Source organism: Amphibalanus amphitrite, unplaced genomic scaffold (assembly GCF_019059575.1).
Source record: "Amphibalanus amphitrite isolate SeventyFive unplaced genomic scaffold, NRLGWU_Aamphi_draft 000764F_arrow, whole genome shotgun sequence".
Lineage (NCBI taxonomy): Eukaryota > Metazoa > Arthropoda > Thecostraca > Balanomorpha > Balanidae > Amphibalanus > Amphibalanus amphitrite.
The window spans coordinates 90,276-108,241 of record NW_024882258.1 but is presented as its reverse complement, the minus strand read 5'-3'; the positions used below and the strand labels follow the sequence as shown (position 1 = coordinate 108,241).

Sequence of the window (17,966 nt, the reverse complement as noted above, 5' to 3'; positions counted from 1 at the left end):
CACTCTAGAGCAGTGCATAGACATCTGCAAAGCTTCAGAGAGTGCTTTGGCCCAAAACCGAGCCATGCGGCCAAATGAGCAGATTCACAAAGTGACTACTGAAAAAAGGAAAGGTTTCAACCAGAAGAAACAGATGAGGCATCCAGGAGACGTGAGGACCTGCAAGTTCTGTGGCGAAAGTCACAAAATGAAGAAGGAACTTTGCCCAGCATATGGAAAAACATGTAAGAAATGTGGCCTCAAAAACCACTCTGCCTCACAATGCTTCACTCCGCAGCACAGACAGAGAGTGCATCATGTCCAAGACGATGAAGAGCCTGAGTGGGTCAACGTCCTGGCCGTGTCGGATCAGAAGAAGGAAGTGAAGTGTGCCATGCTACTGGACGATGAAGAAGTCCACTTCCAGGTGGACACTGGATCCAGTGTCAACCTGCTGCCTAAGAGGTATGCCACAGAGCTGACACCAACAAACAAGATAATCCGCACCTGGAACCAGGGCGACTTCAAACCTGAAGGTACGTGCCGCAGGACGGTGAGGAACCCCCGAAATGGCCGTCTGTACTCAGTAGAGTTCCTAGTGTATGAAGGAAACCTGACTCCCCTGCTAGGACTCCGAGCTAGTCAGCAGATGAAACTGATCAATGTCCAGACAGATAACTTTGTAGAAGTACACAACCTCAATGTGGAAGACAACTACAAAGATGTCATGGATGGAGGACTGGGGAAGCTGGAAGGCGAGCACCATCTCAAGGTCAGTGAGGAGGCAAAGCCTGTGATAATGCCCACAAGGCGGGTCCCCATCTCGGTGCGGCCCAAGCTGAAAGAAGAACTGGACCTGATGGAGAAGCAGGAAGTGCTGGCGAAGGTCGAAGAACCAACCCCATGGGTAAGCCAGATGGCAATCACTCACAAAAAGGATGGGAGCCTAAGAGTCTGCATTGACCCACAGGAGCTGAACAAAGCCCTGCAGCGAGAACACACGACGCTGCCGATCCTAGACGACACACTCCACGAGTTGGGCCAGTCTCGAGTCTTCACAAAGATGGACCTGAAGTCAGGATATTGGCATGTGTGCCTGGACAAGGAGTCCAGCATGCTGACCACGTTCCAGACCTGCTACGGCAGGTACAGATGGCTCCGCCTACCCTTCGGTCTCTCTGTGTCTGCCGAAATCTTCCAAAAGAAGCTCCAACAGGCTCTGGAAGGACTTGAAGGTGTACTGTGCGTAGCAGATGACGTCATCATCCACGGACGCAACATGAAGGAGCACGACGACAGGCTGAGCAAGTTCCTGGAGAGGTGTCGAGAGAAGAAAATCAAGCTCAACAAGGAGAAGAGCAAGCTCCGAGAGAAGTCCATGGTGTTCATGGGGCACCTGATCTCCGAAGAAGGCCTCCAGTCAGATCCGGAAAAGGTGAAGGCCATCACTACCTATCCTGTCCCAGAAAACGTCACAGAGCTCCGGAGATTCCTGGGGATGACAAACTACCTGGCTCGTTACCTGCCTCATGTGACCGAGGTGATCCACCCCCTCCAGAACCTGTTGAGGAAGGACGTGCCGTGGACCTGGAGCGAGAACCAAAAGAAGGCGTTCCAGGACGTGAAGAAAATGATTGAGGCTGACGTCAAGCTGGCGTTCTACGACCCCCAGAAGGACCTCGTCCTGGAGAACGACGCGTCCGAGTACGGGCTAGGAGCCGTTATGATGCAAGATGGCAGACCAGTGGCGTTCGCTAGTCGCTCTCTGACTCCTGCTGAGCGGAACTACGCCCAGATCGAGAAGGAGATGCTGGCAGTGAAGTACGGCCTGGAGAAGTTCCACCACTTCACCTACGGTCGCCACGTCACTGTGGTCACCGACCACAAGCCGCTGGACAGCATCAAGAAAAAGCCGCTATCCAAGGCCCCAAGAAGACTGCAGAACATGCTACTGAACACTCAGAAGTACAACTACTCCCTAGTGTTCAAGCCGGGATCTGCGATCCCTGCGGCCGACGCTATGTCTCGCGCGCCACCGCCAGAAACGCACGAAGGAGAGGACGCAGAAGTGCACGCTGTGTATGCAGCGCCCTTCAGGCGAGAGCGTTTGGACGACATCCGAAAGGCAACCGAGCAGGACCAAACTCTACAAGAGCTAACGAAAACCATCGGAGCTGGATGGCCGTCTGAGAAAACATGTCTTCTGGATAGTGTAAAGCCATTCTACAACTATCGAGACGAGCTGTCAGTGCACGACGGTATCGTTGTAAGAGGAGACAGGGTGATCATCCCGAAGACGATGAGGAAGGAAATGCTCCTCAAGCTCCATGCGGGTCACTCTGGCATAAACTCCTGCCTGAGAAGAGCACGAGATCTGATCTTCTGGCCAGGCATGTCAAGTGACATCCGGGAGTACCTCGCGTCATGCGACACCTGCGCCGAAACTCCCATGAAGCAGGGGCCTGAGCCTGTGTACGCCCACGAAGTGCCTGACCGACCATGGGAAAAGGTCGGGACTGACCTCTTCACTATTGAAGGCCGTGACTACCTCGTCACTGTAGACTACTTCAGTCACTTTGTCGAGGTAGACTACCTGAAAGAAACAACCTCACAGGCGGTGGTCACCAAACTGAAGGCACAGTTTGCTCGTCATGGCATACCAGATGTGCTGGTAAGCGACAACGGCCCGCAATTCTCCAGTTATCACTTCGCGCAGTTCGCCAAGGCCTGGCAATTCGAACACCAGACGTCAAGTCCGGGCAACAGTAAAGGGAATGGAGCTGCTGAAGCCGCTGTCAAGACAGTCAAGCGAATGATGAAGAGGAGCAGAGCCGCAGGAGAGGACCCGTACCTGGGTCTCCTGAACCTCAGGAATACCCCACAAGAAGGGATGGACACGAGCCCGGCACAGCGTCTGATGAGCCGACGGACAAGGACAGGAGTGCCAACGTCTAAAGCACTTCTCCAGCCCAAGCAGAACATCAACCAGAAACAGCGACTGGAAGCCAGGAAAGCTGCCGCAAACGACAGGCACACCGGCAGGCGAGAACTGCGACCCCTACAAGTGGGGGAACCGGTCCGAATGCAGCCAATCGACGGCAGAAACTCGTGGAAGAAGGCTGTCGTGACTAGCATGCTCAAGCCGAGGAGCTATGAAGTAGAAAGTGAAGACGGTGTCATCTACCGTCGAAACCGTCAGTTCCTACGAGCTACGCAGCCGACGACGCCACAGCAGCGCCACACGACAGCCCAGGCAGCAACAAGGAACGGGGCGGAACATCAGCCTACTCCGACGCGAGCCACCACGAGCGAGCAACCGGCCGCGCATTCCGAGCCAGTTGGAGAGAGCGCTGTCGCCTCCAACTGCACCAGGTCAGGGCGACGTGTCCGTCCTCCTCTCAAGCTGAACCTGTAGTGGTTCAAACTTAAAGGAGAGGGATGTTACGTGATGCACGTAATATGGCAGTGTTTTAGTGTGTGATTACTTGCCTGTCACAGATGCGCCAAAAGTGTAACGTTTGGTTCCCGCTCGAATCTTTGTTTTTGTCTTGATCTCCCCGCTATGCTAAATGCTCTGAGATAATAGAATTCGCTGTTGAAGTCCACGCCTCTTTCTCGGTACTGAGAGCCCGAGAACGATACACTGAGTACCTCACGTACCACCTGGTCCAGATACGACAGCTGGGACACCAGCTCGAGCGCGTCAGATGCGCCTTCGTTTCGGTGCTGCTGCAGCTCGCGGCGGAGGCGCTCCTGGACGGCCGGATGGTGGGCCAGACAGCGCGCGCTCCAGGCCAGCGCGGCTGCCGTGTTGCCGTAGCCGCCGAGGAACAGCATGGCGCCCTGGGCGGCCAGCTGGCGGTCCGAGAGCGGCTCGCCGGCGCGCGAGAGATGCTCCATCAGCAGCTGCAGCGCGTCCTCGCACCGCACGGCTCCCGCTGCGCGTCGCCGCGCCGCTGTATCCAGCGTCAGCTGCGCGAAGAAGGCGATCGCTTCGTCCGCTCGCGATGTCGCAGAGGGCAGCCACCGAGCGAGGCCCAGCCGACTGGCCGCCGTCCGCAGCAGCACCGTCCAGGGTGCCGGCCGCCACACCAGGTCACGCGCCCGGGTCACCAGCTCGCTGTCGGGCTGCTCTATGGCGCCAGTCTCGAGTCCAAATGACACAGCGGAGATACAGTCCAGAGTGTATCGCTGAAACAGGGCCTCGACCTCGATACCCTGTTCACCACCAGCAGCCCCCTCCCGGAGCGCCTGGGCAGCCAGCCTCCGAGCCCTGTCTTGAAGGAGCGGAGCGGCGCGCCGCATCCTGGCCGCCGAGAAGGCAGGTGTCAGTGTGTCTCGCAGAGGTCGCCACTCCTCCGCCGGCAGGTTCATCATCATGTTGGAGAGCGTGGTGGTGCGCGGGGCCGCCGGCCGTCGGTCGCTGAAGCTGCCAAAGTCGGCCGTCATGACGCGGTGCACCAGGCCGAGGTCGGAGACGGTGACTGCCGGCCCGGCGGCGTCCAGGTGCGCCTGCACACCGCCGGCGGCGCGCACCTCGGCGTACTCGCGCCGCAGCGCCGCCGGGTAGCTGCCCAGCAGCGCCGCTGCGCTGCGCGCACCCAGCGGGAAGTGGTCCCGGCGGTGGCGCACCCCCAGCCGCCGCCAGTGGTTTGGCCGGCGGGCAGATAGCAGCAGCAGCAGCAGCAGCAGCAGTGGCAGGAGCAGCGCCACCACCAGAGTGACGAACACGCCGGCAGTGAACCAGCGCCACAGACACGACACCATGACGGGAGTCGTCAGTCCCACTGCGAGAAACACTGACTTGAACGGTACCGGGATCGCTGCTCCCACCACTTTAGCGACTCCACGATCTCTTCTGACATCCTCGCGGCTTCCCGCAAGGCCCACTTGAAGCCGAGCTAGGCCGATGCTGATAGCTGCATTGATATTGGTTCAAGCGAAGGCGTTATCAGTTTCAAAGTCAATTGGTGCCTGTATGATGTATATAGTAAGTACCTTGAGGCCCATGCGGCGGTATCGGGCTGTCCAATGTCCATCAAACACCGAGCTGTGATAGCCCTGCTTGGTTGACACCTTTGAACGGGCCCCGGCGCAGGACTTCTTGCTTAGCCCTTACCTGTTCCTTGATTCCGCATATTCAACCACTGGATTCACACACACACAGGCCTCACATTCTCAGCACTGCTCACGATATTTTGCTACCGAGTATCGGCTTCCATTCAACTCTCAAGATCTTTTTTTGTTTTTGTTATCACCGCTGCCGTGGCCGTCCTCTGGTCCTGTCCTCCGGGCGGCGCTCGCCGGTCACAGCAGTCACCTCTCCAGACAAGCGACCGCTCCAGACTGGTCTCTGTGTGACTGTGCTTGAACGGACGCCGCCCCTCCCTCGGCTCAGGGGCGCACAACGACCAGTAGGGGAGAGTGGGGCAAAGCGGCCACCCGGGGCAAAGCGGCCACCCATCGTTTTAGCCCTTCATAGCTGGCGTCAGTTCCAATTTATGGTTTCCAATTATACTTCTCTCCACGGTCGTTCGAATGAGCCAGACCGGGGTTTCAGGCCCATCACCATTGTTCTGTGAAACACGGAAAAGCATTTCTTGCCAGGTTACCAACTATGTTTACAATTTTTAAATGTTATGTTATTCCATAACCGTTTGGTATTTTTATAAGCGTTCTTGTCCATGCATTGCATGGTTATCGTACATGTATTCTACCAATTTTAATGTTTTTTACCCCACTAATAGTTAAGCTGGAATATTTTTGTCTCGGACGGTATGCGCGGGGCAAAGTGGCCGGGGCAAAGTGGCCACCCCCCAATTGGCCATAAGTTACTTCCATCTGGATAAAAAACATTATTAATATTCAAATGTGTCGTCATGCATTCATCTTGGCCACTTTTCAGTTGCAAGAGTTACCAAATAATGCAATTAAATGTTTATTTTCATGAAAGTTCTTTTTTTGTTTATCTACAGGTGGAAGATGATAAAGTAAACATCCATCCACGCTTAACCTTGTCAACATCAAATACCCTAGTCGTACACGAGGCAACTATTTTGTTTCTCATATCAGGACTTGAGAAGACGCCGGTGGCCACTTTGCCCCAGGGTATGGGGCAAAGTGGCCAATATGCATTGGTTTAAAGTTTTGTCAATATCTTTCATATGTGAACGCCTTTGAAAATAAAACGCAGTTGAAATAAAAGGCAACTTAATAGGGATCACATTGGTATAGAAAGAATCTTTCAAAGTTAAAAAATCAAGCGTTGGCATCGTGAGAAGCGTTAGGGTGGCCGCTTTGCCCCACTCTCCCCTACACTGAGCAGCGCGGCAGGCGACACCAGACCGGCGCAATGTTATCATAACATCCAAACATGACCCTGTGCGCAGGGACCCCGGCGACCCGGACGAGAGACACTCGGCTCAATCGACAGCTCGATCCTTGTCGTCAAGTGAGGAGAACTTGATGAACGACGAATGACGATGCAGTGTCAGGGCCTCTGTGGGCAATATAATGGGCGATGAAGTGATACCCATTGCAATACATACAGTGTACAGTAGGTATGTACAGTAGGTACAGCCGCAATACAGAGCTGTATGTACATACATGACTGGTGAGGTCGCTGAACTGTCGAGAATCGAGACTGAATATATGTAACATGGTCAGAGCTTGTACGACCGAGGCGACCTCTACTCGGAGTCGACGACTGCGCCGGCCGCCGCTGGGCAGTCAGTCTTCGTCAGTCTAGTCTCGGTCTCGGTCTCGGTCTCAGTCGCGGTCGGTCTTAGTCTTGGGCAGTCTCTGCCGAGTCTCGGCAGCCCACCGACGATTCGCGCTCGGTCACTCGCTATGTGACTCAGTCTCTCTTGCTCTCGGTCACTCTCCTGGACTGACTCTATCTCTCTATCTCTCGTCTGTCTCGAGTCAAGAAATACAGTGAGGTGCCGAACTGAACTCTTTTTATCAGAAGATTCCACGGCGAACATTTTTAATTTGTTACAATATAGCCGAACCGAACCATCCCGTTTCCGAAATTTGGTGAGAATGAGTATGGACCGAAATTCGCTACGGGCTGGGACAGGTACTGGCGAGCTGGGTCGATTGAACTGCAGTGGATAGGACTGGGACGAAAGACATTTTCTCCCATGCCTTGGCTTACCAGCAGAGAGCCGCTGTAGCAGGACGACAATATAGTGTGCTGCAACTGCCGCGGAAGGTTGTCCTGGCGAGCGGCGCTTCTGCCGGGCCGGCCATCAATCTTGCGGCGCTCTGTCACCGCGACAGTCGTGTCGCAAGCAGCGTACTTCTTTCTCCCTTTGAGTAGCCGACCGAACTTGAATTATTGACCACCGTATCCGTCCATCGCATCGATAGGGCGACCCCGTGTAGGTACTGCCGCAAAGTGCAATGACGAACGTTGGCGGTAGTGCTACAGGTAGTGAGGACGTCAAAGGCCTCAACATAATTTCTAAGTTTGCATTCCAATTCGGTTCAGGAGCTAGTTTAGCATAAGCAAAAAAAAACGTGTTTTCGGCTAACTCCACAATGTGTCAGCTATCGACACGGTTTATTGTACAGAACCTACCACGTAGCTTTATTCGTAGGCGCTTAACAAGCCTAATTAAATGATGCTTTTAGCCTGTGCCGTCCTAGGGGGGGGGGGCATTTTCACGCCACCCCTCTCAGGTTTTTCGCGAATATCTAAAAAAAAAAAGAACGGCGGTGCTGCGCGCCGCCGTTTTTGGTAGGTACACCACACACGTTTTTTTTCAGTCCTTTTGCGGGTTTAAGCGTTCATACATTTGATATGATGTTGGTCTCATGCATACCTACTGGTGGGTGTCAAGGTCACCTGAAGGTCAGGTCAGGTCATTAACCTTTGATGACCTCGGTTCACTTTTTCGAGCTTTACATGTTTCTAGGCTAATTGTCTCTATGACAGTTTTCCATGGCTACATGTTTCTAGGACAATTGCCGGCATTACCCTCAATTGTCTAACCTCAAAGAGGAAGGTGTTTGCCTTTTTGAGAAACTTATGCATACTCCCTAAGTACGAAGTACCTATTACGTGACATGACATAAGCGATAGTGCATGGGCGGCATTGCCCCGCGGGGGCGGCATTTCCCCAGAAAAAGCAGTGTTATGGGAAATCATTTGTTAGGTATATGTGCTTACTTATCCCAATGAATTGACTTAGTAGAAATCAAAAGACAGTTAATCCAGGTACATCATTGTAGTGTTCACCGCCGTCTCCGGATTCCGATGTATTCTCACAAACTCGCGGTGCAGAACACTAAGGCACTGCCGTGCTGTGCGGCCGGGCGGAGCCTCTCGACTGCTGGCTCTGACTGGAGCCGAGCAGGGTGCGGCCGCCTCACACTCGTATTACCGGGGGCCCGATGCCGAGCCTCGGACACCCGATGCACTAGGTACTCGATACACTACACATTCCCCCCTCTCGCAAAAAAAGGAACAGCATCACTGCGACACGTAGTAGTCCGGTCGTCTACAGACACGGTCGCTTCGCCTGGGACGCTGCACGCTCACATCGGCGGCGTCCGGCGACGGCTCGCAAGCTGTCTCGGTCGACGGGCGAGAAGCAGCGGCGAGCGAGGTCAGCGGGCCAGCGGCGTCGGCCTCGGAAGTCGTGGCGGTCGACGTGGTCTCGCCGGGCCCAGCGGGGGGAGATGCGGAGGGAGACGCCGGCGCGTATGGGAGACGGGCCAGATGGGCGGCGTTCCAGGTCCGGCCGTCAGCCAGACGGTACGTTGCGGGACCGACGCGCCCAGTGACTCGCACCGGAGACGTGAACCGACAGGACGTCTTCGAGCGGTGTCCCTGCCGTCTCACGCAGACGTAGTCGCCCTCAGTGATGCGCGGCGTCGTCACGCCACGGCGGCGGTCGTAGGACCTCTTGTTGGACTGCTGTCGGCGTCGAACTCGAGACGCCACACTGTCGGCTCCTGGTGTTGACGGCTGAATGACAGGCAGGTTCAGCCTCATCTGTCGTCCATGCAGGAGCTCTGACGGTGACTTCCCAGTTGTCGTGTGTGGGGTGGCTCGATACACCGCCAGGCTCTTGCGTACCTCGTCAATGAACGCTGCTGGTGGACAGTCTGTGATCCACGACTTGAACGTTTTGTTGAAGCGCTCTACGGCGGAGTTGCCTCTAGGCCAGTAGACGGACGATTTGGTGTGCTTCACCCCTCGGGCGGCCAGATACGCAGTGAACTCCCTGCTCGTGAACTGGGGCCCATTGTCCGTCACGATCTCGTCGGGATAGCCCTCTTTGGCCCACACAGTTGACAAGAACTTGATGACGTCTTCAGTCTCAGTCGATGACGTCAGGCAGACTTCCGCCCATTTGCTTCTGTAGTCAATCAGAGTGATGGCGTAACGGGCAGTCGCTGGTGCTCCGTTGATTGGACCAACGATATCCATTCCCAGTTTCGACCAGGCGCGGTCCGGCAGGTCGACTGGCTGCATGGGCGCAGGGCGCGCGCGCTGGGAGAGGACTGCGTCGCTGTGCTGGCAGCGCTCGCAACTTCGGCACAGCTCCTCCACCTCACGGTTGATGCCGGGCCACCACGCCAGATTCCGCAGCGCCTGTTTCATGCGGACGATTCCGTCGTGCGCGCTGTGCGCCAGCTCCAGGTATCTGCGGCGGAGCTGAACGGGCACAACAACTTGTTGGGCTCCTCTCAGGATGACGTCGTCGTTGCGCACCCACAACTCGTGTCTCATCTTGAAGTACGGCTGGACTTCAGCCGGGCAGGCCTTGGCGCTGCTCGGCCAGCCGCGCTTGATCTGATGACGCAGCTGCTGCAGCTCAGGATCAGCAGCTGACGCGGTGCGGACGTCTTGCTCGGTCAGCACGCTCTCTTCATCTGTCAGAAGAGCGATCACCTCTTCTTCAGCGGAGCTGTCTTCATGCAGGTCCGCTTCTTCGGGGTGGCCACGGACCATTGTCAGTGAGCATATCTCGCCAGGGTCGGGCTGAGACGGTGGCGGTTCCGGGACTTCTGCGCTCCCAGTGACCGCCAGCGGATCGATTGCCCCACTCGCGGGGTGCAGGTTTACGTCCAACTGCTTCAGCAGGTCCAGTCCCATGACGGCTTCTTCACCGTCGGAATCTATGATGAAGAACTCTGTGTTGGCTCGCCGTCCACGGTAGGTCACCAGCGCTGGCAGCGTGCCAAGCACTTGAAGCTGGTGTCGACCAAAACCGAACAAACGAGCAGACGTTCTATTGAGACGACTGCCTTTGAAGAGACGTCTGGCGATGCCGAGTCCTAAAGCGGACACCGTGGCACCCGTGTCAACTTGCAGATTCACGGTCTGCGTAATACCTGGTACCTCCATCTGTACTTCGCACATCATCTTATCGGTATTTGGTACGGCGCAGCAGAGAACAGTCAGCTCGTGACACCTTCTGTCGTCGTTCCGTTCACCAGACCAGCAGACCACGGCAAAGTGACCCGTCCGCCCACACTGCCTGCACGTGGCCCCGGTAGCGGGACACCGACCGCGCTCATTGTGCTGGCGCCGACCGCAGCTGGGGCACGTGTCCGGTTGCAGCTGGGCAGGTCCGGGGCGACGGTCGGCTTGCAACTGGGCAGGGGCGGGGCGGCGGTCGTCTTGCCGCCGGGCGGGTCGCCAGGGCCGGCGCCCGCGGCGCTGACGAGCGTCAGATATCTGATGCAGTGACTGCGCTCCGTCGGCGGCGGGCCGCGCCGGCCCGGCCATGGCGGTCGCCTCGCGTCGGGATCGCTCGAATGCCTCGGCGATCTCCAGAACGCGGTCCAGGGTCAGGCCCTTATCCTGCAGAAAACGCTCGCGGAGAATCGGATGCACTGTTGCTTCCACGACTTGGTCACGTATCATTGCGTCTGTCATTTGTCCAAACGAGCAGTTTACTGCCAGGCGGCGCAGCGCCGCCACGTAGTCGGCCGTCGGCTCGTGCGACTCTTGCCGTCGCTGCCGGAAGAAGAACCGCTCCGCGATCACGTTGACCTGAGGTTCATAAAACTCGGCGAGCTGCCGCTCAGCCGCATGGAACTCGTCTTCGTCTTCTCTCCTCGGCTGGACCGGTAGGGTACGGTACACCCGTTGCGCCTCGGCGCCGACACAGTGCAGAAGGAGAGCCGTCTTCCTCTCCGTGCTGTAGGCCTCACCTCCCAGGGCAGTCAGGTAGTTGTGGAAACTGAAAATCCAGTCACTCCAGGGCAGTGCTGGTTTTCCTGGTCTCGCCAGGAACGGAGTTGGCGGCGACACCCCCTCGACGTTCATCGTCGGTAGTATTCAGGATCTCATCCTTGTCGCCAGATGTAGTGTTCACCGCCGTCTCCGGATTCCGATGTATTCTCACAAACTCGCGGTGCAGAACACTAAGGCACTGCCGTGCTGTGCGGCCGGGCGGAGCCTCTCGACTGCTGGCTCTGACTGGAGCCGAGCAGGGTGCGGCCGCCTCACACTCGTATTACCGGGGGCCCGATGCCGAGCCTCGGACACCCGATGCACTAGGTACTCGATACACTACAATCATGGTCTTTAAACATTTAATACATCTCTTACAAATTTTAACCAATTACGAAAAGTGCTTATAGGGGGGGGGGGGGGGGGAGCGGGCCTTACCACGGTCTCCCCTACGTATTTTCTTGCATATACCTAGGGGAGACCCGGGAGGTATGGGCCCCCTGGAGGTATGGGCCATCGCAGTTTTGAAGAAGTGTTGCGTATTTTTACACATTTGACGGCGTTAACTGGTAGCAGCCATTCCGTTATATACATCTAACGTGATTTTCAAAATCTTCCTTAGTCTTCTTTGGCAATGAGCGGTGATAAAGCGTTTTCGCCCTCTTCGAGTAAAATACGGTACATACAGGAAATTCGTGATAAATTTGAACCAGGCTCGTTTTAGGATGTCAAATCATCGCTAACATAAAGTTTACAGCATGCAAATTAAGACTGGATAGACAATTTGAAGCTTTCTTGCCAGATTATGAGCTGAGATGCTACGCACATTTTGGCGTCCTAACCGGAAGGTTCGAGCCACCCACCGGCCGTTGATCCTTAATAAATAAAAAGATGCTTTCATTGAATGTCCCCGTCAATAAGTTTATTTTTTGTCGCGCAAGTTCGAAAATTTAACTTCAAATTTAATTCAAACAGAAACATATTATTGGTCTTATTTTATGGTGCATGCTTGAGTTTACCAAAATACATATGGGCCCAAGTCACCTCCATGAAGTAAGCTGTTGGCCGCTTATGCGGTTCCTGGGCTCTAAGAGAGATCAAGGTAGATACCAGCTATGAGTATTTTTCTCATAGTCGAGAAAAGAATACGAAACATGGCACCGGCCCATACCTCCCGGGCCATGGCCCATACCTCCCGGTGTATTTTGATGGATCGAAAAAGCACATGATTTATTGAAAGTTATCTCGAGACAAAATAGTTGATCCCAGATGCCTAATATCAGGCACACGTTGCAGGCGAAAGGCAATTTCACGTACACAGAGTGAAAAACCGGGTCTAGCCACTGCCCACTGGAAGAAAATGGCCTCTTCACAAAACCGGTCCATACCTCCCGGGTCTCCCCTACCTAGATTTATGGTAAAGTTGACAGAGGGCTGACGGTTGAGCTGGGACACATGCCTGAGAGTCGAAATATGCTCTCAATTTGAGATTAACCTGCAGGCTGCAGTCATTAAAGGGAATAGTTACCTTTCCTCAACTTAGTTTTTTTGCAATGGATTTTATGATTTTTTTTGTGCTTAAAATAATCAGAAAGTAAAATAAAACCTTTTATGAAAACATTATTTTTATATTTTAATGTAGGTAGAACTACATTCTACATAAAATAATGTATATGTTACAGGGAGTTTGAGAAATCCGTGAGTTTGCAAACTTCCTAGGGTGTTTGCAAACTCCCTGACCCATCACTCATCAGTGACTTTGCAAACTCACTAGGGAGTTTACAAATTCACTAGGGAGTTTGCAAACTCACTGACTGGTCAGGGAATTTGAGAAATTCCAGAGCGATTGGGCCAAATAAAATCAAATGTGTAAGATGAGGGAAGCATACGTGCCGTCCGTGATGTTAACCCGCGCACCGACGGGGGTCCGCGCCAACTTCGTACCGACGGGGGGGGGGCGGATGACCGCCCCCCCCCCTGAGATCTCGAGAACGAAGCAAGATAGCGACAAGCGGTAAACGGCATCGGATACGCACGGTCATGTTCTACAATTTTTACTAAGGTCATTTTCAGGTCCGGTCAAAGATGACGTCACAGGGGTCAAAAAAGTCAAAATGGCGGCGCTAGATATGGAGAGAGTTTTTCTCGAATAACTTTCGAATTAGTCAAGATAGGAAAAAACTAAGGGCATCATCGTGATCCTCTCGTCAATCCGCATCGAATGATATATATGTTGACCTCGAAAGGTCAAGGTCAAAGGTTGACCTCAGGTCACGTGACCTCGAGGTCATCATGTATATCATTCGATGCGTCTTGACGAGCTGAACACAATGAGACCATTCGCGCGGCTGTATCTTGTTCCTGTACGGAGTTATTGGCCAAAAACCTTTGGTGACCTTTGATGACGTCACATGACCTTACAGCTGCCCAACAGCAAAACAGGCCTCAAGGCTCAAGGTAGTGAAGGTTGATCGTATATGAAGTCATGTATGGTATATGGGGCCATTCCGACCCGTTTTAGTGGTAAAAACAGGGAGTTGATTTTTCCCCCATTGACTTAGGTACAATGGGGAGGTCGCGAAATTGACCTGACCTTAGGTCACCGATATCAAAATTCCGAGATGAACAAATTGTAGCTACTAATGATCTAATAACATCCTGCGACTTTCAAAGGCCTCCGACATCTAGGTACTGTAGCTCTGGCACGGTGACAAAGTTGCAAAAAAGTGACTTGAGGTTGGGTCATTCAAAGTGACCTGGTGACCTGACCTTAAAAGTTAGGAGGTTCAATCTTGCACACCATGTGTAAAATTGATGAGGAAATAGTCGTACCAAATTTCGCGGCGCTACGCGCCGCGGTTTTCCCGCCATTCGCGAAAAACCTCAGGGGGAAGGGGCGGATATCCACCCCCCCCCCGTCGGTGCGCGGGTTAAAACAAAAGCGACTATATAGTTGCACGGCCTATATAACCGTCGCACGCTGACAAAAAGCTTACAGATCCTTCATTGTTTTACTGAAAAAAATGCTACTCGCGGCTATGTAAAGGGGAGGTTCGGAGCAACGTGCTCCTCCGTTGCGTCGTTTCCATCCTCAGGAATCAGGATACTGAAATCCTTCTCGTCCACGCCGAAACCCTCACTCCGGGCTGGACAGGCACCTTTATCTCATGCGGGCTGCTCCCTTGGAGCGGCACCGCTGCTCTCGAGGGAGCGCACCCCGTATCCGGGTGCAGAGAGTGCTGGGGGGCTGGTCGGTCTGTCCATTCGGACGGGCTCAGCCCCGGCGACTCTGTAGGGTGTCTGCCCAGACCAATGTCTCCCCTAATTCCTATCATTCGTCCGGCTCTGAAATGGTCTTGTCAGACCGAAAGGGCCTAACCCAACAAAACAAAAACAAACAAGCAGCGTGCGCCATTCGCAGCTGGGCTGGCTGGCAGCAGCGCCGGCTCTCGATGACACGTCTATGGCGGAGTGGGAATGGGCGTGAATTGGTGCGTGTGGATGTACTTTAGCAATAAGTGACCAACAGTGAGCTGTTTCTACTAAGATATATTGAGCCTGACTGTGGAATAGCCACACTTGAGTGGAACGGATCTAATTGGGACGTGAACTAAATAAATGTATGACTAAATAAAGCGGCGGTACATGCATGGATAGATCACTGAGCACTTTAAAATAAAAAAGTACCTATTTATGGTGTGCATATGAATTATAAACTTTTTGTCATTTTGATGTATTGAATGGTCGGTTTTGCCATGATCAAATAATTAAATATGGTGATGAAATTGACCAATAACATGGCAGTGAGATGTATTTTTATATAACAAAATAAGGCCGAAAATATAGAACATATTTATTTATATATATTTCTCTAATATATATTTTCGGCCTTATTTTGTTATATAAAAATACATCTCACTGCCATGTTATTGGTCAATTTCATCACCATATTTAATTTTTTGTCATTTGAACATTTGAAACTACCCCAATTATCACGATATGATAGTGCCAGTTATTGGCAATGTAGGTGGCAGCACCGTCGACTGCGACTTTTTCGCTGTAACAACTTCGACCTGCCCGAGCCTCGTCAAATCGCATTTTTACGCAAAACCAACTGCAGGGCTAGTGTTTTGGCATGCTCGCGCCACTTTATATCTTTGTCTAACGCGAATCTGTGAGAAAAACCCCTCTGTCGACACACCCTAATAAACACGTTAAAATACCAGATAAAAGAAGATGAGGCCTATGAGCGAGTGAGTGAAATGAGTGGAGCACTAAGTATTGTCACATTTTCTGACCGCCGCCTTGAAGGCGCGGAGGGTGGGCATGCCACGGACAGACTGTGGAAGTCCATTCCAGGTCACTTACCTATTTGTGATCAAAAAACTTATTTGATCTGTGATCACAAATAAGTTTTTTCACAGGCATCTTCTTTTGTTCTGAATAACAAACATTGGGTCTTACAAGTTTCAAATTATGTCATAATTTAGTAGGCAGGCATTTTGTATTCGCGTTATAATTTGTACTATCCACTGAAAAAAATCGGGGAACCCCATTTCTTACAATCTGACACCACATACTCCAAAATACTCCTAAATTAGGCTCCGTTTTCATGATTTTAGGATGTCATGGGTGTTGTGACACCCGACACGGGAGCCCCATTACCTTTTGACGCCGCAAAAATGTACATGACCCCCTTGGGAGAGGTTCGGCTAGCGAACTCCTCAAAAATTGCAGGCCAAAAAATTGGAGTGTCGCTGAGACACCCCCGTTGAAACCCCTCTGGGGTGTCATTATCCTGGAGTGACACCCCGTGTTTTCAGCTTCAAATCCTACCGATAGATGGCGCAAACTAAAGTTGGTAAAATCGGGACCTGTTTTTCACGAATGGCTGGTGCATGTTTGGAGCTAAGGCAAAAGCGTGCATAGCGTAGAGTGGCCAACTATATCATGATGATATCTAGACTGATTACCGTGTCATACGTTGGTCGTGCACACTACAGGGCGCCGCAAGGCCGCGAACGGAAAGAGTAACTCCTCACCCGGTTATAAATATAGTCTGAGATTCTCGTTCTCAAGGAGTCCTCGTAGCCGGGCGCAGTGAGTGCCTTGGGGCTGGGTGGCCTGTCCTCTGGACGGGCTCAGCCCCGGCGACTCACTAGGGTGCCTGCCCAAACCAATGTCTCCCCCTAATTTCTATCATCCTTCCGACTCTGCAATGGTCTTGTCGACCGAAAGGGCCTAACCCAACAAAACAAAACAAACAAGTTGCGAAGGACATTTAATCCTCGCCGGGAGTTTTTCGGAAGTATAGGGGAGTGAAATTTCCCTGAGAGATTCCCTGCTGAAGGCGCGCGGTTCCCCGCGTTGTCGATATGGTGGCTCCCTAGGCTACCGAGTTCGTGCAGCACGTGTTTTATTTTATTTCGAAATGTAGGACAAACCAGGGACAAACATGAAAATGTGTTGTGTGTGGTCAAAAATGTAGGAATAGTGTTGAATGTTTTAATTTTGAAGAGGCATATCTTTAAATACAATGCATCGGCCTGTACTTTGTACTAGAACCTGTACTTTGTATGTATGTATGTGTCCCGTTACTAACCCTGAATGAGTGTTCTTTTACATCATAAAACATGGTAGTAGTGATTAAGTCTCCCGCTGCTTTCAGCGGGGACGTCTTTTGCCCTGTTTTTTTCTTCTTCTAACTAACCAGACTTCCTCTTACCGACTGGTTGCTTATTCTGAGTTGTTTTCCGTTTCTTAGCAGGGAGTGCCGCGACTTTGCCATTTTTATGTTTTCTCTGGTGGTAAAGTAAGGTTCTGTGAGTCGCTGGGCTGAGGGAGGGGGCACTCCTGGTCACCTATTAATGGGTGGCGGTGTAGTTAGAAAAAAAAGTGTTAGTTAAAAAAAAAAAATCGGCCTCAAAAGTGATTTTTAACCCGCGCCCTGGTGGGGGGGGGGCTATTTTTTGCCCCCCCTCCAGACTTTTCGATATATCTCCAGAACCGCTGCGCTGATCGTCACCAAACTTTCAGTACCCTCCCGGACATCAATTTTACACATTGTGACCAAAAATTTATCCAAAGGCTATGATAGGTTGGCCGGAAATGACGTCAGAGTGACGTCATGTTCTGCCGTTTTCGACCCAAAAAAGGGTTTCGCGGGAAGAGCTGTCAGGCCAATAGCTTTGCAAATACAGAAAAACGATAAAGACATAAAAGCTGTAGAATCGACAGGGCTACAAAAGCGCTATCTCGGATTTTTGAAATTTTTGGATTTTGACCCCCAAAAATCAATAAATAGATTTTTTGATTATAATAGCCGAAAAATCCAAAAAGTTTTTGAATTTCGAAAAAACCGGAATATATGTAATAGTCCTTACCGCCTTCTATCTACATACCAAATTTGAGATCGATACCTCTTTTTTTGGCCAAGTTACAGCGAAAAAACTGTTCAAAATTGATGACGTCAAATTTTCAAACTCAATTTTTTGCAATTCTAGACCTCGTAGCGCAAAACAAAGACCACCATTAGACTCCCCGTGACGAGCTGCATCGAATCAATACCCATTTTATGCAAAAATATCAACTTTGAAATTTGACCTTTTTTGACCTGACCTTGACCTGACCTCCACCAGAAAGTGGCCTAAGCCGTACCTGATAGTCTTATAACCAACACCATTGAGTTGGAAATGAAAAATTGGCCATAAAACATGCATCGCACAACCTTAGTACCTAAAGTTAGGTTCATGTGACCTGACCTGTGACCCTTGGTGACCTGACCTGTGAC

At 52.2% G+C, this 17,966-nt stretch overlaps 1 protein-coding gene across 1 annotated transcript; it reads right to left on the bottom strand.

Moving 5' to 3' along the window:
* Positions 1 to 3,352: 3,352 nt before the first annotated feature.
* On the bottom strand, positions 3,353 to 4,746 carry LOC122365795 (probable cytochrome P450 6a14). Its single transcript, XM_043337330.1, has 2 exons — positions 3,640 to 4,746; positions 3,353 to 3,388 (listed from the first exon to the last, which is right to left on the bottom strand). Exons 1-2 carry the CDS (start codon positions 4,744 to 4,746, stop codon positions 3,353 to 3,355), a joined length of 1,143 nt encoding a protein of 380 aa, XP_043193265.1.
* Positions 4,747 to 17,966: the final 13,220 nt, after the last annotated feature.

Excerpts from the sequence above, each read along its gene's own strand:
- LOC122365795 (XM_043337330.1), bottom strand. The coding sequence starts at position 4,746 with ATGGTGTCGTGTCTGTGGCGCTGGTTCACTGCCGGCGTGTTCGTCACT. Across the intron at positions 3,389-3,639 it reads TGTCGTATCTGGACCAGGTG|GTTCAGCTTGAGAGGAGGAC; the intron begins GTACGTGAGGTA and ends GAACCACTACAG.